Genomic DNA, 26,762 nt, shown 5'->3' with positions numbered 1-26,762 from the left:
AATAATCAGGAAATTAATGTAAAAAATCGTGCCAATAACATTAATAATGCACGTAATATAGCGTTGGAAGAGTCAAATTTAATTTGAGTTCATTACTAATTAAATATGATATTTTTACTAGCTATGGCTATTATAAAGATCATTCGTGTTCTTCAACGCATTAGCTCAAATTAACTGCACGTTTACGGCAGCTGAAGCATCTTAGACACAAAAAACGTCCCTAGCATCAGACTGTGGTAACTGACTATATGGTAATGGACTATGGTAACTGACTATTTGGTGAGAATGTTAATTGACAATGGTGACTAAGGTAACTGACTATGATGACCATGTTAACTGACAATGGTGACTATGTTAACTGACTATGGAGACTATGTTAACTGACACCCCCAGCAACGTTAGCCCCCTACTCCCCCAGTCCCCACAGCAACGTTAGCCCCCTTCTCCCCCATGTGATGGTCTTCTTGCATCCAGTGCCTCGCTGCCAGAACAAGGAGGCGGGTCCATCTGGTCTAAATGGGCGAGGTCTTCAGAGCATCCATGCGTTGTTTGTATATATGTCGCATGCATGCGTGGTGCGTATATATGTCGCATCCATGCGTGGTGCGTATATATGCTGCATCGTAAGCGTTGGTGAACGACATACGCGAAGAAGTGGAGTGCCCGCACACACGCTGCCGGGTAGCGCTCTTCCTACTGTCCTCTGATACGAAGATTTACAAGCATGGCTCGGTGGTATAGCTGGGTACGTTGAAACTTCATGGTTAATATTACTTTTGCATGGTTAGTTTCAAAGTATTCAAATTTTCTGGCAGAGACGGTGCAGCTTTTTTTCTATAATGTTTTGAAATGCTTCCTATAGTCTCCCCAGCATAATTTAATTTTACAGATTTACAAGCATGGCTCGGTGGTATTGCTGGGTACGTTGAAGCTTCATGGTTTATATTACTTGTGCATGGTTAGTTTCGAAGTATTCAAATATTCTGGCGGTGGCGGTGCACTTGTGTTCTATAATGTTTGAAATACTTCAATACTTCCCCAGCATAATTGAATTTTACAGATTTACAAGCATGGCTTGGTGGTATAGCTGGGTACGTTGAAACTTCATGGTTAATATTACTCATGCATGGTTAGTTTCAAAGTATTCAAATTTTCAGGCAGGTTCTGTTTCCTTATGTTTTAAAATATATCCTAGCCTTCCCTGTATAGCTGAATGTCGTATATTCCATGATTCTAATCAATTTTAATTTACGTTAATCTATATTTATTCCTTCAAATGAATATTTATTTATATTATATAATCCAATATTCTGTTAGATTTTCAAAGTGCCCACATTATCCTTAAAATTTAATGTTCATTATCTCCAACTTTTAATGTTCAATCATAAAAGTAACTATTTCTGACGATTCAGTCTCATAACCGAATTTTCACCCTTATGTAGAAATTTATTACTGCTCTGAACCACGACATCCATACGACAATTTTACTGAAAAAACGTCTCAAAACATAATTATACCACCAAATTAAATTTATAGTTTATGTTGTCTCTGTTATTACAAGTAAATCTGTAAATAAATGCCAATAACAGACAAGTAGCCCAAACCATTTCAATTCTGCTCGGACCAACCATGTAAATAACTCATTGTTCTCCAGTCAAAACTCAATTCACACGCATCACTCGGTGACGAAACAACCAATTTGCTTCACATTACTGCAGATCGTCAAAAACTGCGGTGGTCAATACATTTTTCACTATAATTTATTGTCTTAGAGGCAGAAAAAATCGTATTCCTTTATTATTGCTGTACTTTAACAGGTAGTTTCATTTACTTGAACATCCAGTGTCATGTTCACATACGGCATCTTTTACTGAATGTTTTCCAGTTAAAAGCAGAACGGCTAAAACTTTATGATAGCTAACACTGTGATAGTTAAAGTGCATTAATCCTTATGTAATAAAAGGCAATATGGATTGTTTATAGAACTAAGGAGGTCTGGGGATTGTCTTGGAATCTAAATGATGTAGTAATGATGGCCCGAATAATGTGCTGCATCCTGCCAAAGTCGATCATATCATTGGACTAAATATTGTTGTTATTGTGCAATATTTATTTGCTTTTTATTTATTTAATTTAATTGGAAAAAAATTGTTCTAAATTTTTGTTGTTTGCTTATATGTAGTTGCTATTCTTTATTGTTTTTTAATCTGTAATTGAATTTCTCTTACTTACTGTAAAGTAGTTTAAATTTAACACTGAATAACTTTAATTATAAATCAGCTTCAAAATAATGTAAATTTGTGGAATCGGCTAAACGCATTAAATCCTTTCGTGTGTCAACTTGAAAGAACAATTAAAATTAACGTAATTTTAAAACTTCAATGAAAATTAATACTAATCCAGACTTTTTCTCATATCACTCTAAATCTTTGTTTTATACGACTTCTTTTCAATTAGGATTATGGACTTAGTTATGGAATGAATGAATTAGTTTTGTGGTTGAAATGAATTTGTTTGGTGCGGGATTGATGGAGGGAGGCAGCGGCGTGGAGATGACACACCTATACAGTGGCGGGCTACAAGTTCTGTACAACGGCTGGCCTTGAGATTCCGGCCGGGCTGAAGTCACGACCAAAGAAAAGGTCCTATGATACCGTGGATATTTCATCAGTAGAAGCTACTCTTTTATATACTTAAATCTAGAGCACTTAATCTACAGAAAATAATGCACATATTCCGCCGCATATAATTGTATTTGGTGTCTAGTTTTAGAACGGAAATAAAATTATTTTTTATCGATAAGCGCACTGTTAGAAAAACTTTCAATTCAAACCATGAATCCATGCATGACGGCTTCTTTTAGCTAGTCGTTCAAGATGACTCATTCTAACTCCTACACGAAATACAGACATGACATACAAAGATCCACGAATGTGAGATAATGTATGATCCATAAATTTGTAAGTAAAGGTTAAGAAGAATAATGTTCTAAGGCAATCTGGCGTTGCAGTCACTGCAGTGATGCAGGCTAACTATTCATCTGACGTTGCAGTAGTGCAGTGATGCAGGCTAACTATTCATCTAGCGTTGCAGTCACTGCAGTGATGCAGGCTAACTATTCATCTAGCGTTGCAGTCACTGCAGTGATGCAGGCTAACTATTCATCTGGCGTTGCAGTCACTTCAGTGATGCAGGCTAACTATTCATCTGGCGTTGCAGTCACTGCAGTGATGCAGGCTAACTATTCATCTAGCGTTTCAGTAGTGCAGGGACACTAGTCAACAAGATGGAAATTCATCACAAGCGAAGTGGAAATTTGTTCAGCTTGCTTTTCGGTTAACTAAGTTTTGAAGGTAACAAAGATTTGGCCCTGAGCAGTGAGCTTGTAGGAGCTTAGGCTTCCTGATTACCTTACGTAAATATCGGTCTTCGATCGCTGTAGCTCGATGAAAATATCCTATTTTTCAGCAACATGATCTTAAATAAAATTGCTTGCGCTCCCAGCGAACGATTATAGCACGATTAAACCCACCCCACTTTTAAATAAAGAAAAAATGCTTGATATATTTAGGTACCAAATCTCAATTCGGTTTCCTTTTTCAATAAATACGCATTATTATTGAGTGATGTTTAATTTATTACGAGATATTATTTATTATTTTTCAACATATATGAATTATTATTAAGTGAAATATTATTAAGACGTATTTCAGTCATGATGTTTCGATTTTTATTTTTCATATGCATAAATACATATTATTTTCTTTCAAAATATTCCGTGGTCATTTGAATAATACGGTCTCAATTTGTGAACTATTTAATTTATAAAATGTAATCGTGACTGCGATTAAACTAGTACTATGCTAAAAATAGATATAAGTAGTGTCAAATAAGCCCTTTGTGCACTTACTTCCATCGATTATCCAATAGATATATTTTTATTTCTTGTGTAGTTCCATGAAGGTCGTGAACCAAGAACGAAGACTTTTATCATAAGGCATTTTTCATACTGAAATTAATCAGTTTCTGATGCTCAATTGAGCAAATTTGAGAGTTGAATCTCGTACAGACCACCAATCGAAGATACGCATTCAACGACTTTGCCCAAATGTGACTGAAAAATTCGTGAACTACAAATCCTCATTTGAGAAAATTACGGATTCCATTTCATTTATTTCGCACGGTATTGACCAGAAATAAATATATTTTCCTACATCAAATATAAACTCAAAAATTCAAATTCTGAAACCTTTGGTACACAGAGAAAGAATTTTGAATCAATTATTTGTAATGTTCTAAGTGTTTAAATTGGTTCCAGTTGCACGCTTAATTTTTAATTCATGATGCTAACTATTCATCTGGCGTATCAGTCACTGCAGTGATGCAGGCTAACTATTCATCTGGCGTTGCAGTCACCGCAGTGATGCAGGCTAACTGCAATTCATTCGCACGGCATTGACCAGAAATAAATATGTTTTCATAAATAAAATTCAAACTCGAAAATTCACATTCTGAAAACTTTGGTACACAGAGAAAGAATTTTGAATCAATTATTTGTAATGTTCTAAGTGTTTAAATTGGTTCCAGTTGCACGCTTAATTTTTAATTCATGAACCAGTCGATAAGACTGGTTATGATGAGTTCCGATGAGTTTGAAACCGAAAACCACAAAAGCCTTTTTTCCATTTTTTCAGTTGGTGTTGGCCGCCTGCGCGGTTATCACGCAGAGTTTACCAGAGTCTGACGAGTACAAAATCCCAGAGGTGCCCCACGGTAAGAGGGCTCAGTACTACATCCAGCACGACGACGGGGACTTCAAGTACGGTTACGATACAGGAGCGGGAGCCTACGAGAGCGCCGTCAAAATGGGTGGTGGCGACCTCACAGGATTTTTTGGATTCAACAACGCTTTAGGAGAAAACGTACGAGTGGATTACACCGCAGGAGCTGATGGCTTCAAGCCAAGAGGGGTTCATCTTCCGGCCGCACCGGAGACAGCAGGATACAGAGCCGCCTCGTCATCCACATCTCAAAAAAAGGAAACTTCGCAATCAGCAACGGCTGTTCAGTACTCTGCAGGCAGTAAAAGGACTTCAGGGACTGCTGCTACGTACAGTGGTGGCGCTGTCCCTACTAAGAGTAAACCTGTAGAAGAAGCAAACATTAATTCTGCCAGCAACCTAGACGGAAGTTATTCGTTTTCATACGACAATTCTGATAGTTCAAGAAAGGAATCAGGTGATGCTGGTAACAACGTGGTGGGGCAATATTCTTTTGTTGCTGGTGATGGTCAACGACGAAATGTTCAGTACAAGGCAGGGTCTGCCACTGGCTTCGTTGTCGAGGGTGACGGTATCCCGACGCCTCCTTTGGTCCGTACTGCGGTTGCTCCAGCGGCCGTCGTACCGAATGTTGCTGCTGCCGCTGGCTCTGTGAGACAAGGTTACACGTACAATGCCCCAGCTACGCCGGTAGTCTCAACTCTCTACAATGCACCGGCGTCCTCTTCTTCTTCTTCTTCTTCTTCCTCAGCTTTATCTTCTGCCCCTTTCATATCCGTTTCCGGCACGCAGCAAAATGAACCTCGAGGAGATGCATCTTACTCCTTCAAGTACCAAACCAGCGATTCTGCGCGCGAAGAGAATGCTGATCGTGACTTGAATGTCAGAGGCAGCTACAGTTTCAAGGGAGATGACGGTGAAAATAAACGAGTGGATTATATCGCTGGATCAGGAACTGGATTTGTGGCCACAGGAAGCCACCTCCCAGTGGCCCCTGAGGTTGGAGTCGCTGCTCCGTCGGCAAAGCCCATTCAGTATTCAGCGCCGACTACCTCACACGACTATCAAATTAATAGAGGTAGTGTACCCTCCGCCGCCTATGCTTCCCATCAGACTGGTAGCTCTGGAACTAAAGTCACTTCTGGTTACTCGGCGCCAGCGAATGAACCACGAGGCGATGCATCGTACAGCTTCCAGTATCAAACGGGAGACAGTTCCAGGACTGAAAGTGCTGACAGTGACCTGAACGTCAAGGGAGAGTACAGCTTCACTGGTGACGACGGACAACTTCGAACTGTGAAATACAGAGCTGGATCAGGAACGGGATTCGTTGCTGAAGGAGACCATATACCTTCAGATGATGCCATTTCTCCCAAGTACAAATCATCAAGCAACTACGGCCTGACAACGGGTACTGGAGTTTCACAACCCTCTCAATACTCCGCTGCATCTGCGCAAGGAGCAGCCTACAAGACTGGCCAAACTGGCGAACAGACAGGAGTAAACATCGTATCCAACCGAAAATCTGATGGGAGCTATAGCTTCTCCTACACGAATTCTGATAGTTCTCGCTCCGAGAATGCCGATGCTAACAACAATGTGGTCGGGGAGTACAGTTTCGTTGCTGATGACGGCCAGAACAGGAAAATTCGTTACCAAGCTGGAGCGACAACAGGCTTTGTGGCTGACGGCGATTCAATTCCTTCATCTCCCGAATTCAAATCTGCTACCACAAGAACATCAAGTTCTTCTCAGAGAGTCTCTTCTGCAGCAAGCCAAGCAGCAGCATCGCAATACTCTGCTTCGCAGACCGGAACCAAGGAGGGCAAGAATGATGCTTCATACTCTTTCAGCTACAATACCGGAGACAGTTCAAGAAATGAAGAATCTGACAAGGATTTGAATGTAAAAGGATCTTACAGTTTTACTGCTGATGATGGCATCCAGAGACATGTGAACTACATTGCTGGATCCGGTACGGGATTTGTTGCTGAGGGCGATCACTTGCCGAAAGATGACACCACCGTTACCGGAATTAGTTCTGGATCATCTCATGTTGGAGGATCTCAAGTTCTTCTCAAGACTTCCTCCTCGGCTTCAGCCTATCAAGCTGGCAGTACGAAGCAAGAAACCGCTAATGTTCGAAGCAGCGCCAATGCTGACGGAGGATACAGTTTCTCATACACAAACTCTGACAGCTCCCGTAGCGAAACAGGAGACGCCGCAAACAATGTAGTTGGACAATACTCTTTCATTGCCGACGATGGACAAAATCGTCAAGTGAGATACAAGGCAGGCGCTGAAACTGGATTCGTTGCAGAAGGGGACGGGATTCCAACGGCTCCCGAAGTTTCACCAAGTCTACATAGCGCAGCTCCGGCAGCTGTCCTTTCATCGGCACATGATATTTCATCCGTTCGTCAAGGGTACACGTACAGTGCACCAGATGTACCCGCAATTCCAGCATTGTACGGTCCTCCATCTCCTACTTCTGCTGCTCGCTCAGGAGAAGGAAACATCCAAACAGGAGCTCGAGGGGATGCGTCGTATTCGTTTAAGTACGATGCCGGCGACAGCGATCGAGAGGAAAGCGCCGACAGGGATCTTAATATCAAGGGACAGTATAGCTTCGTGGCCGATGACGGCGCTCGTAGGAAAGTTAACTACATTGCTGGTTCAGGCACTGGATTTGTCGCACAAGGTGACCACTTGCCAGTGGCTCCAGAGGCTACACCAGCAGAACAAGTAGCTGCGTTTTCATCTAGCGGATCAAGATTTGGAGCCGCAGCATATTCCGCTGCTAATCATGGTCAGAAATATGAGGCTGAGAGCCCTATAGTAAAAGAAAGCGAGAGAGATGCTTCATACTCGTTTGCTTACAATGACGGAAGCAGCACAAGGCAAGAGTCCGCCAACAAGAATCTCGACGTCAAAGGGACATACTCTTTTGTAGCCGATGATGGAGTAGAACGTAAGGTCGACTACATCGCAGGGTCTGGGACCGGGTTCGTAGCTACTGGTGATCATTTGCCAGTGCAAGTCGAAGGAACTTCCAATGATGGTCAATCGACATCTGCTTCTGCGACTGCGTCTAAATACAGCTCTACTTCACATTCTGGAGTAAGTCACTCGGCTTCTTCTGCAAGCGTTCGTTCTGGAAACTACAAGTACACCTCAGACGGTCAAGTTATCGGCAATGTCCTACTTCGCCAATACGCTCCTGGTCGCTCGAAATTCGGCTATGTCTTCACCGAAATTTAAATGACGCTTGTATTTCCTGTGACGTGAAATTAACACAAAACGCATATACGCATTTCATGTACCTGCTTTCAGTCTCCAATGGACACTTGTACTTTGATCGTCTCACAAGCTTTCGTATCGGCGCAAATTTGCATGCAATGCTTCAGTATCAAAATCAACTCGCAATAAAGCTTTATGAATTCAATTGTTTATTTCCCTTTTGCCGTTACCAATGATAATTTGATTTATTCATACATCAATGAGTACTGGTAGAAAGGAACAATGTTATACCTCGGATGATTATTCAACTCCAAAAAGCTTCTCAATATTAAGATCTCGACCTCGGATATGATTAGAGCAAAACTTTCCCTTGTCCATACGAATTTCTCGAAGCTTCTTGCTAAGGATGACTCAGTTCTGATTACACTAATCTTTGCTTAGAACACGCCGGAACTTTAGATTTCATAAAAATCATAATATATGTTATTTCGGAAAGTGTTATGTTGTAGAATAACTATTAATTTAACGAAGGAGTTCGGCCTCCGTATTTTAATTCCTTCATCTTTCCATGTTAAATTGTAAAATTTTATATAATGTCATTCAATGGAGAGTAATACGAGCAATGTATACTTAACCGCAGTAAGTAATAAAACAGCTATGGCACAAATCACCAATGAATGTGGAAGAGGTGATCTTCAATGTTCCCTTGAAAAATAAATAACTTGAGGACAAAGTAAGCCTGAGAAGGAAAGTAAGCCTGACAAAGTAAGCACTTTTTTAGCCTGAAAAAAAGTGTGACAATCACAAGCATGTATGTAAATCAAACTTACGATACCTCCGAGCTCTAAACCACTGTTTAAAACTGTGACAAAGCAGCCCACGGTATCAACTAATTATGCGTATGATATTTTCAGACTCCAATCATCTCCTTGTCTCTGCACGTCACGAACAACAAAAGATCTATTCTACTTACCTTTACTCCTTTGTGTAGAAGTAACTCTTGTTTTCTGGCTTCATTTGGGATGAGAACGAAATATGTATCCGCAGATAGAGGGTAAAAATGTCCATAAATAATCTCGCGAGCGTCGCTCTTGGATTAGAAATCATAAACTAAGAAGTCAACATAGTGCTAAATATTGCAAGCACGCGCCATTACGGCGTCTGCTTCAACCATGCACTTTACAACTCGGAGTGACTTCTCGATGTCCAAGTCTCGAAGTCCACGGGCACGTCTGCCTCGACCACCACACAGCTCGGGGCGACTTCTCGATGTCCAAGTCTTGAAGTCCACGGGCACGTCTGCCTCGACCACACCACAGCTTGGAGTGACTCCTCGATGCCCAAGTCTTTAAGTCTACGGGCACGTCTGCCTCGACCACCACACAGCTCGGGGCGACTTCTCGATGTCCAAGTCTTGAAGTCCACGGGCACGTCTGCCTCGACCACCCCGCAGCTCGGAGTGACTCCTCAATGTCAAAGTCTTTATGTCCAAGGCCGCGCCTGCCTCAACCGCTGATAATTTATTTCAAACATTCTTTACAATATGATCTTTACGAGATTATTGTAGGAATGAGAGCAGAGTTTAAGAAGAAAGTAATACAGTATTTTATCATCATCAGTCAGGGCACTTGCTAGGAGTTTTTGCGTCAGTCAGGAAACTTGCTATTAGTTTCTGCATCGGTCAGGGAACTTGCTAGTGGTTCCTGCGTCAGTCAGGAAACGTGCTAGAATTTTCTGCTCTAGTCAGGGAACTTGCTAGTACGCTAGTAGTTTCTGCATCGGTCAGGAACTTGCTAATGGTTTCTGCATCAGTCAAGGAACTCATAACAGTCGCTGCGACAGTCAGTTGACTTGCTTCAACTCAACATTCTTATTGACGTTCCCAGCAGTCAAGAAATTTACAGCAATCAAGCCGACAAAACTAATGCAGCTGTGTTTTCTTATGAAATAGAGATACAAAAATTCATATTCGAATGAATTTTTTCATAAAAAAATTCACATTAAAATGAGTTTTAAGCTGTGTTTTCTCACCTTTGGTGAGGAGTTCTCCGTGCTAATTTTAGCATCTAAATATCTTTCCCAGCCCTGATTTTGTTAAGTATTCCTAAGATTTTTTACAATAATAATAACATAATAACAATAATGATGATTATGACAAGAATAAAAATCATAATGAAAATAATAATATGATAACAATAATAATAAAAATAAAATTGCTGATATGGACATGCCACCAACAAAAGTGCAGGCTGCTCATGTTGGCTTTGCTGAAAATAAATTTTAATAAAAAATTGTCTTACAAAAGGAAAACTTGGACTCGTCAAAAAATAATTTTGAAATTATCATTTTGTTTGCTTATTTATCAAATTTTAACCAGTGAATATACGCGTATATCATAGGAATGATATAAACGTTACTCAGAGACAATGCGATGAATGTGCATCGCTGGCATTACAGGTGCCAACTCATCACGGACTGCACTATTATTCATCATTTTTTGCATATAGGACAGCAAGTCGGAATAAGACAGTTTGAAGTACTAAAAAGTAACTAGGAAGTAATAAGTAGTAACTTGGAAGTAGTAAAAGTACCTTGGATGTAATAAGAAGTAACTTGGAAGTAATAAGAAGTAACTTGGAAGTAATAAGAAGTAACTTGGAAGTAATAAGAAGTAACTTGGAAGTAGTAAAAGTAACTTGGAAGTACTAAATACCAACTTGGAAGTACTAAAAAGTACTTGGAAGTACTAAATAGCAACTTGGAAGTACTAAAAAGTAACTTGGAAGTACTAAATAAAGCACTTGCAATGATGAAGCCGCTAAGTACTTCACGCAAACCATATATTTCCCGACCCGTTTACGACCAGGCGCGTGTGCTCTAAAATATTGCTTTGACTACGGAATGGGTTTTGCAGTTTACTAACCAAGGCTACTGAATTAACGAGCTTTGGTGGATCAAGGCCAGACTATCCAGCAGTCACACGGAGACACTGATCACAAGTCAAGGATTTATGGTACATATATTTTTTCTAACTTAAATTATAAAACATTTTTCATTAATCTATTTATCTATGATGACACGGCACTATAAATATTCATTATTGATGTTCATTGCGTTTTATCATAATATTAATATCAATTTTCGTTTGATAACAATTGATTCGCATTGCTTGCTCTATGATACCGTATAATATTAATAATAAGTGAAATGATAATAATTGTTATCCGTTGCTATAACTGCTTGACGGAAGATAGGTGATGATGCAGTAATAACGCTTGACGCAGTTATAACTTAGGACTAGTGATGTATTTTTACGTTAATTTGGATTAGAAATCATAAACTAAGAAGTCAACATAGTGCTAAATATTGCAAGCACGCGCCATTACGGCGTCTGCCTCAACCATGCACCTTACAACTCGGAGTGACTGCTCGATGTCCAAGTCTTGAAGTCCAAGGCCATGCCTGCCTCAACCACCCCACGGCTGGGGGGGGGACACCTCAATGTCCAAGTCTTGAAGTCCACGGGCACGTCTGCCTCGACCACCCCACAGCTGGAGTGGCTCCTCGATGTCCAAGTCTTGAAGTCCACGGGCAGGTCTGCCTCGACCACCCCACAGCTGGAGTGACTCCTCGATGTCAAAGGCCGCGCCTGCCTCGACCACTGATAATTTATTCCAAACATTCTTTACAATATGATCTTTACGAGATTATTGTAGGAATGAGAGCAGAATTTAAGAAGAAAGTAATACAATCAATATCTTATCATCATCATCAGGGCACTTGCTGGGAGTTTTTGCGTCAGTCAGGGAACTTGCTAGTAGTTTCTGCATCGGTAAGGGAACTTTCTAGTAGTTTTTTCATCATTTCGGGAGCTTAATTACTAGTAGTTTCTGCGCCAGTCAGGAAACTTGCTAGTATTTTTTTCAACGGTCAGGGAACTTGCTAGTAGTTTCTGCGTCAGTCAGTAAACTTGCTAGTGGTATCTGCGTCAGTCAGGAAACTTGCTAGTAGTTTTTGCATCAGTCAGGAAACTTGCTAGTAGTTCTGCATCGGTCAGGGAACTTGCTAGTAGTTTGTGCATCGGTCAGGAAAATTGCTAGTAGTTTCTGCTCTAGTCAGGGAACTTACTAGTAGTCTCTGCATCGGTCAGGAACTTGCTAGTTGTTTCTGCGTCAGTCAGGAAACTTGCTAGTAGTTCTGCATCGGTCAGGGAACTTGCTAATGGTTTCTGCATTGGTCAGGAAAATTGCTAGTAGTTTCTGAATCGGTCAGAAAACTTGCTAGTAGTTCTTCATCGGTCAGGACACTGGCTAGTAGTTTCTGCATCGGTCAGGCAACTTGCTAGTGGTTTCTGCGTCAGTCAAGAAACTAGCTAGAAGTTTCTGCTCTAGTCAGGAAACTTGCTAGTAGTTTCTGTCTGCATCGGTCAGGAACTTGCTAGTGGCTTCTGCATCAGTCAAGGAACTCATAACAGTCGCTGTAACAGTCAGTTGACTTGCTTCAACTCTTCAACTCAACATTCTTATTGACACTCACAGCAGTCAAGAAATTTACAGCAATCAAGCCGACAAAACTAATGCAGCTGTGTTTTCTTAAAATGGGCTGTTGTGACATCACTCGCGCCAGTTATTGTGCCATTATGTTACTAAGCGCATCTTCTTGTGCCCATGTAGTGGAGTCAAGCCACACAGGGACTTACGATCATCCCAAAGGTCTTGCAATCATCTCTGTGGCTCTGAGATCATCATAATGAAGCCAGTAAATTGCGTAGTCATCGTTAACTGCCACACTACGAGACTTGTGTATCGCAGTGATATGCATAAATATATTCCTACGCCCAGAGACCTATGCATCTAAAGACCTCTTCATCCAGAGACTTTTTTATCCAGAAACTTCTTCGTCCAGAGACCCTTGCATCAAGATGCCCTGCATTTAGAGACTTCTGCATTCAGAGACTCTGCGTCCAATAACCTGTGTGACAAGAAACATGCGCATCCAGACGCCTCTCTACCAAGAATTCAGTGCATTCAGATGCCTCTGCATTCAGAGGCCCCTGCAGACAGAGACCCTTGCATTCAGAGGCAGTGCATCCAGCTAGAGACCCCAACATCCAGAGACTCCTGTATTAAAAAACTCTGCATTTAGAGTTCAATTCATCCAGAGACTATGCAGACAGAGTTCAATGCATCCTGCATTCAAAGACCGTTTAGCTAGAAGCCAATTTGGCACCCGGAGTTTCGTAAGAAATGACTATTTCTCGGCTCTATAATCTAGCAGCAGTTTCCCTTTCAGCCTAACCTTCCCTTTCACTGAGGCTGTACCCGGAACTTGCACGCACAGGAAATGAAAATATCCAATAAAACAAATTAATAAAATAAAATCATGAATTTAATTGTAATTGCGAGATTATAAATCCAATATTGGACGAAACTGACTCAGCTGAGTCATACTATATGGTTTAATAACAAAATAACTTTCATTCCAGTATTCCATCAGTTTAAATCAGGATGCAGGCAACATGAATATCAGTCGAATTTTCCAGTTTAAATCTGGATTCAATATCGGATTTTTAAGTCCTTCGGATTAAGATTTTAAGTCCTTCGGATTTTAGTTGAGGACACAACTAAGATGTTCCTATAGTTTATATCAGGATACAAGCAATAGAAATACCAGCTGATCTCACGCTTCCTTAAGTGCACTAACACATCCTACGGGGCTAAAATAAAGAAAAAATATAACTCAGTACGCACTGCAGTGAGTGACAAAGAGCGCATTTTCTCGTCGACGAAAACTTGAGGTCACGGACGGACGGACAGACGGACGGACGGACAGACAGACAGACAGACGCACATGGCGTGTACAATAGTGCATTTTTTCCATAAATGAGAAAATGCGCAAAGAAGGCTAGGAACGCGACCGAGGTCCTGATTCAACGGCCAAGGTTGGCGGTAGCCTTGAGATTCCTGCTCTTCCACATGATAGCCTAACTACATGATTTCCGCTAAACTTTACCGACTCTCAGATTCAAAAAAATTTGCATTTTCGCACTTACGGAAACATAATAAGTACACATTAATGTTATAATTGCTGAATTGTTACAAATAATTGAGCGTTATTTTCGTCAGTCAAACACGGGATGCAAGCGTAAGTATTTACATATAGGATGATATCCGTGTAGCCTTTAGGGAGCGACATCCTGGATCCTTCCACTTGCTTGCCATGCCCCTACACAGACATATATACACTCCAGCTATCCTGTTCTATGTATAAAAACATTATTTATACACTGGCTCTACCTAACCTGCCGAGTCATAAGGTCGACTGTTAAAATCTTACTAGGCCCTTGGGTATGGACGAGCTTCGGTAAACATAACATTAATGGGAGAGAATAAATTCTTGTTTAAAAAAAGGCGGGACGAATTTTCATTCTGATAACCTGGCACATAGAGGATAAATGTGTGTAGACAATAAATCTTCAATACAATGTTATATTTTAAGCGCATTTTCGCATTTATGGAAAAAATACACTTTTGTGCTCGCCATGTCCGTCTGTCTGTCTGTCCGTCTGTCCGTCCGTGACCTCAAATTTTCGTCGACGAGAAAATGCGCTCTCTGTCACTCACTGCAGTGAGTACTGAGTTATATTTTTTCAAATATATGTACGCCATACAAGCCCTTTTTCTGATGACCAATCGAAGTAAGAACGAGCTGTTATCCATAGAAATTAGGCCGAAAAATAGAGCTGTTGCCCTCAGAACCTAGAGTAGAACAAACTGTTAGTTACCCTTTGAACAAAAGGCAGAGAGAACTAATTGCTATTCTTAGAACTTAGAGGAACTATTTTTATGATTGATATTAATAAATTTGTGAATAAGTATTATTTTTATTATTCATTATTATTAGTAATTATTAATAATAATTTTTTGGTAGATAATTTGAAATTATAGGTTTGGCCCTCCAGCTCGGTTCTGATTCTGCGTCTAAAATGACCAAACGAAAATCAATATGAGCAAAGTTAATTGATGCCAGTCTTTATCACCATTAAAATAGCCTCGTAAGGAATAATAATTTCTCCAGAAGTATTGATAAATATAGTAAAAAAATGAAAATTATATTTTCATATAATTCTTTTTTTCATTTTCTTTGCTCAAGTTCTTGATTATTAAGAATCCGTTACACTACCACTCAACTGAAAGTTTGTAAAGTAATAAAGTTTCTTCCGAGCTCATAATCCCCTCAACTAGCGTGTATCGAGCAATGATTGCAAAAAATAGCATACATATGTGATTTTGACAATATTTCAAATTAAATGTACCCTTGTTAATTTTTATCTTGCAAAGTTATTTCATACACATTCTTTCCTTTATCCACCTACGCCCATTGAACCGCACGTCAAATTCTTCCTTCATTTCGCATCTCCTAAAATATTAAATCGTGACAAAAAAATTTCCGTCTACCTACGGGATATTCACGGCCGCATAGCCCTACCTATGCACCCCAATATAGGATACATGTTGACTGGCCCTACCTTTGCACCGCAATATAGGATACATGTTGACTGGGGGATGGGGGGGTTACAGCCTACAGGAGGCTAAGCTCTCCAAGGTGCAACCCCATATACCATATGTGTACCATGGGGAGTGGAGGGCGGGGGTGGGGGGGTTACAGGAGGCTAAGCTCTCCATGGTGCAATACTATGTACAGTATTATTATACTCAGCGTCCGTAATGAAATAACGTATTCCTATAGTCTGGCCTTCTTAAATGCCGACATTCTACTACTTTGTAACTACTTTGTCCTACTTTTCTCATACGTTGCCCTACTTTCACACTGATTAAATCCACTGCCAGTTCAACAACCGTTTCATTTCTTGCATAAACTATGAGGTCGGCGTCAACCTAGCACGCTCGTTAACTAGCATGCCGATAATGCAGTAGTGAAGGTTAGGTTCAGTATCCACACCCCATAACTAATACATTAATTACCGTTAGGTCCTATACTCTGGAGTTGGTACAAAGTGCTGAACGGTGTGGTGCTAAGTACCTTCTGGTACAGTATTGCCGAGTATGGAATTGAACAGTTTGGTGCTAAGTAACAATAATGACAATAACGCCCGGCACGGTACAATATTTATGATGTCAACTTACAATATTAATTTATATCGGCTACAAATATTTTCAACCGAGGAAATTAGAATGTGTCTACCGTAAAGTATTAAGTAAAGCATTAATTCAGAAGAGATGCCCAATATCTCAATAAGTTCGCTCGTTGCCCATCCCAGAATGCGAGCTGCCGGGCAAACTTGAGTGATGATTCAGACACTTCGCCAGCCGCGTGACAGTGAAGCAATGAGGCAGTGCGGCAGTGAAATAGCAGTACAGTGTGACAGTGAAGTATTGAAGCAGTGACGTTAATGAGGCAGTGAGGCTGCTAGGTAATGTAGTAGCGAGGCAGCAAGGTTGTGAGGCATTGAAGAGGTGGGGCAGCGAGGCAGTGAGGCAGTGAGGCAGCTAGGCAGTGAGACAGCGAGGCAGTAGAGCAGTGAGGCAGTAAAACAGCGAAGCAATGGGACTATCAGTCAGTAAAGCAGTGAGGCATTGAGGCAGTAAAGCAGCGAGGCAGTAGAGCAGTGAGGCAGTGAGGCAGTAAAGCAGTGAGGCAATCAGTAAGTAAAGCAGTGAGGCAGTGAGCTAAATACACTTTGCCTCACCAGTAATGGGACATTTAAAATAACGTCGAATAAACGTTATTTGAACGAAATGATTTCTTATTCAACGTCGTTTTATATGAATCAACCAATAATCGACATTTTTAGCGAAAACAACTCTTATCAACTCTGTTCAAATGGAATCACTGGTTAGACGGTAATATCAACGTTAAACGTTTTTTCAACGAAATCTATTATTAATTAACCTTGCTTCGACGTTTTTAAGCTGTAATCAATGTTTTAGATTAAGAGTTTGCATGGAGGTACCAAATACAACAGGACTAAAAAATTCGGGAGTCAGAGAGAAGTATTGACAAGAAACATTCATTACCCAACAAGTTTACGTCGATGTTGTTCCATACGGTATTGTGTTATCTTAAACTGGTGACCGTATAACTAATTTACGTATGCCATGTAAACCGTTATGATTAAAGAAGTTGGTTACACAGCCTGTGACCAAGACCATGTCACAGACCTGTGACCATTGCAACTTGTCGCAAACCCTATGACCATTGCAGCTGGTCACAAATCCCAAGCTGGTCACAGACCCTGTGACCATGGCTGCTAGTACGTAACAGACCCTGTGACCAAGGCAGCTGGTCACAGGGTCTATGGTCATCTGCTTGACCAGGATGAGACCAGGGTGCCCAGGAGGCACGCTGCTCGCGACGTCTTCCTCGAGTACCAATCCAGAGCAAAAACTCGGCGACCTTCGCTGCTGCTGCTGCTGCTGCTGCTGCAGTACTAATGCTGCTGCTGCTGCTGCAGTACTGGTGCTGCTGCTGCTGCTGCTGCTGCAGTACCAATGCTGCTGCTGCTGCTGCAGTACTAATGCTGCTGCTGCAGTACCAATGCTGCTGCTGCTGCTGATAATGCTGCTGCTGCAGTACTACTGTAATGCTGCTGCTGCAGTACTACTGTAATGCTGCTGCTGCAGTACTAATGCTGCTGCTGCAGTACTACTGTAATGCTGCTGCTGCAGTACTGATGCTGCTGCTGCTGTTGCAGTACTAATGCTGCTGCTGTTGCTGCTGCTGCTGCTGCAGTACTAATGCTGCTGCTGCAGTACTAATGCTGCTGCTGCAGTACTACTACTTCTTCTGCTGCAGTACTAAAGCTACTATTGTTGCAGTATTGCTACGATGCTGTTGATCGTCTGCTTCTAGTGCTAATGAAATGCTGTTTTATTGCTGCTGATGCACTGTCGATAAGAGTTAAACTTACCACCAATGCCTCCGTTGGAGGATGTGAACATAATGAATAGAAAAATATTTAGGTAATTAAAATTTCAATAATTAAAATATTTTTTCATATTTTTGAATACCTAATGCAAAATAAGAGCTCCATAATTTCTCTATACGTTCATATTTACAATTAAAATTAACTTCAAGTGATTACAGTCGCAACATTCAACGGTATTGGCCTCACACATCTGGCCAACTTGGAACTCAAACAATTCGAATCATTAAGAATTTTTGTTAGATTAACTATGCGCTCGAGCGGATGCGTTCGCCAACGATATTCTAATGCTATTCGTACGTGAACGGTACAAGGTTTCAAACGGCCTACAGCTTTTTAAGCCTACGTATAATCGCAGTCCCAAATAATTTATGACACCAGAGCAAACATGACTCAGCTCTAATTTTAATATCAGCTTTTCTTTTGCTGATTTTGCTTTTTTAAAGCTTTAATCAGCTTTGTCTTTTTCAGCTCTAATTTAGCAAGCATGACTCAGTGTCTTTTTCAGCTCCAATTTTAAAATCATTCCTTTTGTAGCGCGGCGGGCGACATCACTTAGCCTTCGACCACTCGACTCAGATCCTCTTCCTCAAACCAGACTGGAAAAGCTCGGGGGCAGAAGATCTATTTTCTGAACGAGATGCTTCTTCTCCGCAATTGTTCATACTTTTGAAACAATGTTAAGAGATCGCAAGTTCATCAGCCAATCATTGACGGCCTTTCAAGCAAAATCCACCAATCATAGACAAGAAAATAGAGCGTAAGTACTTACGTTCACTTACGCGAATTTTTAAAGTATGGCCTCCAGGTGTTACTGAAGAAGCTGCGGTGGCATTGAGAGAGCTTTTTATGACACATAAAATATCTCGGCGATATTTGAGCGTGTTGCTGGTTCTTTGGTTCTTGCTACTAAGCAGTGTTTGAAAATGAAAAAAATATTTTAACAAACAATTCGAAGCTGCGTAGTTTAAATCGACGGTTTAAAATGATGCACAAGTTGCACTTATTTTCGTGTATAAAGTACTAAGTTAATGAAAAAATGTTCACAGCAAGTATTGTGAGTTTGAGGGTAATAAATGGTAAATTTTTACCCGACAAAGTAATATTAAACGTTAATCAAACAATATTTAAGTTTAAAACCTTGATCGAATTGTTGAATTCAATCTTAATGCCGAATTACGATGCAAAGACTCAAGTTAGGACGAATTTACATCGTCAGACCCAACTCAATCTCCTTTTTGAATTTAAATTACATTTAATGATAATATGCGTAGCAATTTGAGGCACAGCTTAATAGCTCAAATGAATGATTTCATGAGACGCCTCATAAGCTGAGGCAGAGCGCAAGCGACGGCCGTGGAGAACTTTACTCATCCTTAGTAACGACTCATCTTCTGCACCAACTTGTTCACCTTGAGACCTGAGCTCCACACATGAGTGCGTCTGTGTGTGAGTGTGTGTCAGTGCATGCGTGTATACTTGTGTGTGCCTGCGGGTACGCGTGATTGTGTGCGCTTCTTGCACGCAATGCAGACGTGCACATGTATGTATACAGATACGCATGTCGTCACACAGATACGCATGTCGTCACACAGATACGCATGTCGTCACACAGATACGCGTGTCATCACACAGATGCGCGTGTCATCACACAGATACGCGTGTCATCACACAGATACGCATTTTAGTATGTTTGTTTGTGTATTTGTTATCACTAATACGTCATGCGTAAAGGTCACTAAAATATATCTTAAAAACTAAAGCTGCTGTTTTGGTTCTAAATTTTATTCACGTCGGCAGAAAATCAAATCCACAATTATACTAATGTTGCCTGACCAAAAATACCTCAACCTTCATACATTCTGAAGGAAAAACCCTGTTAAAAATTCAGTAATAATACTAAAGTATGAAGAAAAAAATTAATATCTTCAGAGAAATCAAATTTTGTAATACCTCATCAGCTAGATGATCTAAGTGCAATTAATTGATCTATATGTATTAACAGGTTTATGAAATCAGTGGCAAATATTCTCATGAAATTCAATTCAAATTTCGTGACAGACGTCAATCTCAATTTTCATTATAAAATTTTGCTACAGGCGAGTATACCTACATACTTCGATCTAACCATGATCACACAGATACGCGTGTCATCACACAGATACGCGTGTCATCACACAGATACGCGTGTCGTCACACAGATACGCATGTCGTCACACAGATACGCGTGTCGTCACACAGAAACGCATGTTAATATGTTTGTTTGCGTATCCGTACAAAGTTAGCATGTTTGTTTGTGTACCCGTAATCACTAATACGTAATGCGTAAAGGTCACGAAAATAAAGCTAAAAAATTAAAGCTGTCATTTTGGCTCCTGAAATTTCATTATCATCCGCAGAAAATCAAATCCTCAATTATACTAATGTTGCTTGACAAAAATTCCTCAACTCTCATACATTTTGAAAAAAAAAACCTGTTCAAAATTCAGTAAGAATACTGCACCTAAAGTTTGAAGAAAAACATTAATATCAACAGCGATAAAATTTTGCTACAGGCGAGTATACCTACATACTTCGATCTAACCATGCATAGAAAAATATAATATACTTTTATTCTTCGTGTTATATTGTTTTACGTTGCAGAAGCTGATGAACCTTAATGCGGAAATCAACTTTTACTGTTAAATTTATTTATGGTTTAAATTTAACCGCGAAACCTCAGGCAGGCCGTACTGCTACCGCCGCGGCCTTAGCAATCCGCTGCCCTATAAACTTTACTCTTTAGGTCGGAAATTCGTCAAGAAAAATTTAAAGAAATTCCAAGCAGAAAGGCTTGGCCATGAGGGTATGGAAACAGGATGCACCCCTTACCTTGAACTGCTTTATTGGATCCCTTATTTACATCCATTGATGCTGATACCATCCCGATGCAAGAACTCTCCTTAAAACTATAGACAATTCAAGCATTTGTTTGCTTTAGCACTCACCTTTGTTTTCAACTTCGCTCTTATCATCACTGATCAATAAGACCTCTTCCTTAGGGGTCACTTCTATTAATAGGAACGTAAGTTGCTTAGAAACCTTCATGGTGCATGAGATCGAAACCAATTGCTTACAAATATTCTTTTACAGCAGGTATCTATTTTAGGAGCATTAAATTCTGTACTATTGAATACATTACTTTTGAAACTTGAACTACGTTTACGGTTGAAATTGAGTTCTGCTCTGTTTGCTAAATTAGGTTTTAGATTACAGAAATATTCTAGAATCAAGCTATTTAAATTCTTACATCGTAGTTGAAACTTATTTTACATTGATACCTTTATAATCTTCGTTTCCCTCGTGATCTTATAAGCATTCTAAGTGTACACACTCAGAAAAAATGAATTTGTTATCTTGTCCAGCTTGTGACACTTTCTTACTCACAGCACGAACAGAGTGCCGGCGTAGCGCTGATACGTTCTGTTATCGCTGATACGTTCTGTTATCGCTGACGTTCTGTTATCGCTGAGACGTTCTGTTATCGCTGAGACGTTCTGTTACCGCTGACGTTCTGTTATCGCTGACGTTCTGTTATCGCTGACGTTCTGTTATCGCTGACCTTCTGTTATCGCTGACGTTCTGTTATCACTGAGACGTTCTGTTATCGCTGACGTTCTGTTATCGCTGATACGTTCTGTTATCAGACCAAACTGGGTNTAGTCAAAAATATGTAGGCAGCAGGAAAAAATACTGTAGCGTACAACAGTGTTACAATACTATAATAACAATAAATGAATCCGTCCTTCAACTCCCGTAATCTTATCATCTCAATAAAATGCAGCATCTTTAATACATTTATAAAGAATAACCATTAATGAACTCGCATCAAAATGCCCCAGTGCAATAAAATCAGCGATTGGCTCTTAATAACATCATATAATTTATTACAAGGTAATTCACGAAGTAGTCTGTAAGAAATTCTCATTTGTTTTTAGCGGTGAACAATTATCACCCGGAAACGTTCCCATGCCGAGGCGGGCATTGTTCGTTCTACGTCGTACGTCATTCGTCGTATCACAGGCCGACGTCGTGCGTCATTCGTCGTATCACAGGCTGACGTCGTGCGTTATTCGTCGTATCACAGGCTGACGTCGTGCGTTATTCGTCGTATCACAGGCCGACGTCGTACGTCATTCGTCGTATCACAGGCCGACGTCGTACGTTATTCGTCGTATCACAGGCCGACGTCGTGCGTCATTCGTCGTATCACAGGCCGACGTCGTACGTTATTCGTCGTATCACAGCCCGACGTCGTGCGTTATTCGTCCTATCACAGGCCGACGTCATACGTCATTCGTCCTATCACAGGCCTACGTCGTACGTCATTCGTCGTATCACAGGCCGACATCGTAAGTCGTACGTCCTTTCACATGCCTACGCAGAACGTCATTTGTCGTATAACAGCCCGACGTCGTACGTTATTCGTCATATCACAGGCCGACGTCGTGCGTTATTTGTCCTATCACAGGCCGACGTCGTACGTCATTCGTCGTATCACAGGCCGACATCGTAAGTCGTACGTCCTTTCACATGCCTACGTAGTACGTCATTTGTCGTATAACAGCCCGACGTCGTGCGTCATTCGTCGTATCAGAGGCCGACGTCGTACGTCGTACGCTATTATTTGTTATCGGAAAAACATCGTGCACAAAATTGCAGGTTAAGTCCCCTGTGTTCTTTTGTGTGTTGCTGGAGCGAAACAGTGAAGCACTATCATTATTAAAACAGGATTTGCTGTTCTTTATGGTTATGTTTCTAGTAAACCCTTCTTACCACAATCTTACAAATAAACTTAAGATTAAAGGCAAAAATTTTATATCTATTGAACGTATTGCAGTTGCAATATAAATCGACTTTTGAAATTTAAATTTATCAAGATAGTTTTATAAAGGTAAATTTGTTAACTTCTGGCGATGAATCCAAAATTAAAATACTTTTCCACGCAAAATTTCATACTGAATGCGATCCGATCTCCATATTACCTCATGTTTCTAGTGCTATTACGACATTGCCAACATAAATTTATGAAAAAACTTGAATTTGCAAGTCCAACTCGAGTGCATAAAAGTAATAGTTTTTTTTTTGCCCTCGTAGGTTTTTTTTCAGACAAATGAACGATTTCTTCATGAGGTCCTACGGCACTCTAATCCATCTTGACATTTGATAAGCAATTCTAAATAACCATTAAAGTGAAGATAAATATTATATTGATACAAGAATAAAACAATATTTACAGTGCAGCATTGGCGCTTTTTTTTATTATGGTATTTGTTGAGGAACATTTAATGGGTATAATTCAATCTGTGAAATATCAGCGATAAAAAATTATCAAAAGAGCAACAAATGTTTTATCTCTCTTTTGATTACTATTTTCACAGTAGCAAAACAAAAGACTAACTATTTTTCATGAATAAATAAAAATCTAAATAATATGCGCGGATTAAAATAGGTCTTCATTTAGTTTTTATTTTTTATTTAGCATATTTTAGTTTTGTAAATATTACTAATTATCGGGATTTGTGATAATGGTTCTGTGGCCTGGCTGTAAGGGAACACGTCAAATAAGTCTGGTTATACTTAATTAAATATCTAAAATATTGTCAAAAAGAGGGAAGTGCACTTCAATTTTTATTAGTTAATTTGATCAATCGATGTACCGTAACGCCGCTGCGAGCAAAGTGAATTGAAGTCGGTTATTGCGTAATTGTAAGTCATCAGGGAACTCAAATTGCCATTGCAGAAAATATCCCAAATACGCTATTGATATTACGCTACGAAACTCAACGCAGTATGTAACGATGCTATTGTAATTATTGAACACGTGGTATGAAATATTCCTATAAAATAACATTTATTCATACGTAAATATTTATGTCCTGTTTTTAATGTAAATTGTTAAATATATTGATTTAATACCAAATAAAATATGCATGTTTGCCATCAGTGCCGAAAATCTGTGTAAATACTAGCATTCTAGATTATCTTGGGGCGAGAATTCTCTTTTCTGAAAGCTTTAATATTAAATTATTTGACAGTGAAATTCAAATGTTTTCGTACTCGGACACTTGAACCGCTAAAGATCACAAAAAAGAATTATGATCGAACGAATGGATTCAATGTTGAAAAATATACATTTTTACACTTACTTCCCAATCAAGAAACTTACTGTTTGACATAAAATATGTACAAGCGGTAATTGCAAATTCAAGAGATAGATGGCGTTCGAGACGGTAATAATTTTAGCAGAATAAATATTGAAAATTCACAAGTTAACAGAAAAAAGTTTCAACAGCAAAATTAAAATATAAATGCAGTCCATCGTAAAGCCATCTACGTATTTAGAACATTACTATGAAGTAAGTACGTCAGTACAAATCATACCGGCATTCAAGAAGAACCATTCACCGCTCGCAAAATAGAATTATTATCGACATTCATTGCTTCATAATTATTAGTATAATGAAACAAGAAGCAATCTTGTCTCATTCAATGCTGTACTCGATCAGTTTCATCGCTCGGTCGTAGGTCTAATTCCACAAGAAACTTAACAGATAATATTAAGATCTCCACTTAAGGTTCTTCATTGATCATTAGGAGGATCTTCATTAATCCTTGATCCTATCCAATCATAATAAAAGGATCTTTACTCATCCCACAAAATTTTAATGATTGATCCCATACTGATCTTTCCCATTTCAACAAGAATCTTCATTGATCCCATGACGATCTCCACTGATCCCATAAGTATCCTCACTCATCTCAAAAAACATCATTGAGCCCAGAAGGATCTCCACTGCTCCCTAAAGATCTGCCGGATCCCATAAAGATCTCCACTGCTCCCTAAAGATCTGCCGGATCCCATAAAGATCTCCACTGATCCTTAAAGATCTGCCGGATCCCATAAAGATCTCCACTGCTCCCTAAAGATCTTCTGGATCCCATAAAGATCTCTACTGATCCCTAAAGATCTGCCAGATCCCATGCATTAGGGACTCAATTCATGCTAAAGATCCGCCGGATCCCATAACGATTTACACTGATCCCTAAAGATCTGCCGGATCCCATAAAGATCTCCACTGATCCCTAAGGATCTCCACTGATCCCTGAAGATCTGCAGGATCCCAATAACCCAGGCCTGGAGGCCAGTCTGCTCACCTTGGGATCCTCTCATATGGATCGTCTCGATCTCAGGATTGCGGCCTGTGAGAAATCCCGGAATTCAGCAGCGCACGAACAATAATATTTTCCACGCGTCAAATAATTGTTAATATAATATGTTTTCCACGCGTCAGTTGTTCGGGATATTATCACGTGAGAATCGATACCAATAATGTAACACATTATCTGTGATTGAAATATTTTAATAAATATTTCATTTTTTATTTCGACACCAATAATGTAAGAAATTTACTGTGATTGAAATATTTTAATAAATATTTTTTTTTCTTATATTGACGTTGAGACAATGTAAATAGATTGCTTGGCTGCAAAAACGTGTTCCTGATATAACCTTTGACTTGAAATATTTAGATAACATATGCTCAGAATATTGTCGCTCAGTATCAATGCTGCACACTAAATAAAATTACTATTTTTCTGTGAATGAAATTGAAGATAAATATTCAATTAAATATTCAAGTATAAGCTCAAAATTAGTGGAAACTCGATTGCCTCAACATTTCCATTGCTTCCAATTAACGTAGCATTTGTTGAGGCTGTTAGAAATTAAGGTGCTTTGAAAACTATCAACATTGCGATAGAAACAATATTCCAAGTTAAAATTTTAATTTACTTTCAAATTCTTTACAATGATGCGCATTTTGAAAAGCGATTGCCCCATTATTTTATGGTTATGAGGTCAATAACTAAATGAGCCCTTAATAATGACCATATAATATTATTCTAATGCATGAATACTTATTAATCTGCTCAAATTACTGCAAAACATGTTTTGTAACATGACAGACTATTTTCAAAATCGTGATTCTTATTCACCTAGGCACCTAAGATTTCAAGTAAAGAAAACGCCAAGTGAATTAGTTGATCTTTATCGGAAACGTTTCAGAGATAAGCTCCATCATCAGTTCAAAAATGTAGGGAATACAAGAAGAATCTTGGTTAACTTCTTGTTCACAAAGATTTTACATGCATGTATTCATTCATATGATCAACATGCGATTCATGAAAATTAACTATATAAGTTCAAAGATATTCAATTTTGCCCCGAGATGAACGAGTTATCATCATCAAAAATCAATGAAATGTGCTGATTTTCTGCCGATATTTGGCCAGGTTACTCGGTAGAACTCTAAAAAAGAAAACATTGCGTGGTCCAGAAAAAAAATTCACTATGGCTAAATTTACGGAAAATTATGACGGCAAACGTTGTCACAAGCATGGAGATTCTAATAATGGGAGGTATTCGTATCATCATAATCGCATGGAGGTTCTCATATAATCATAATCGCATCTTAAATGAACTATTTAATAAGCTTAAAGCCATTACACGTTCGTTTATGCTTTCTTATCCTTACAATTCATACCATAAAATTTCAGCGGCTGGAAGATCGATCCTTTTTAGTCCGTACCTATTTCGGGCAGGTTCCGATTTTCCTGAAGTCGAAGATTGAGATATTCAAACGCATCAATCAGTTTCTTATACCTTAGCAAGTTTCAAGCTACTCAACTGCGTATATAGTTACTGGATTGTTTACATGGCAAGGATATTTCACATGAAAGTGAAATTTTCTCCC

At 39.6% G+C, this 26,762-nt stretch overlaps 1 protein-coding gene across 1 annotated transcript; it reads left to right on the top strand.

The window, feature by feature from the left end:
- The first annotated feature begins 628 nt into the window (after nucleotides 1–628).
- LOC108668511 (cell wall protein AWA1) lies at nucleotides 629–8,226 on the top strand. Its single transcript, XM_018155743.2, has 2 exons — nucleotides 629–745; nucleotides 4,695–8,226. Exons 1-2 carry the CDS (start codon nucleotides 725–727, stop codon nucleotides 8,040–8,042), a joined length of 3,369 nt encoding a protein of 1,122 aa, XP_018011232.1. The 5' UTR covers nucleotides 629–724; the 3' UTR covers nucleotides 8,043–8,226.
- The last annotated feature ends 18,536 nt before the right edge of the window (nucleotides 8,227–26,762 follow it).

This window comes from Hyalella azteca, unplaced genomic scaffold (genome assembly GCF_000764305.2).
Source record: "Hyalella azteca isolate HAZT.00-mixed unplaced genomic scaffold, Hazt_2.0.2 contig15861, whole genome shotgun sequence".
Lineage (NCBI taxonomy): Eukaryota > Metazoa > Arthropoda > Malacostraca > Amphipoda > Hyalellidae > Hyalella > Hyalella azteca.
The sequence above is the reverse complement of the archived record's forward strand: the minus strand, read 5'-3'. Positions and strand labels throughout refer to the sequence as shown.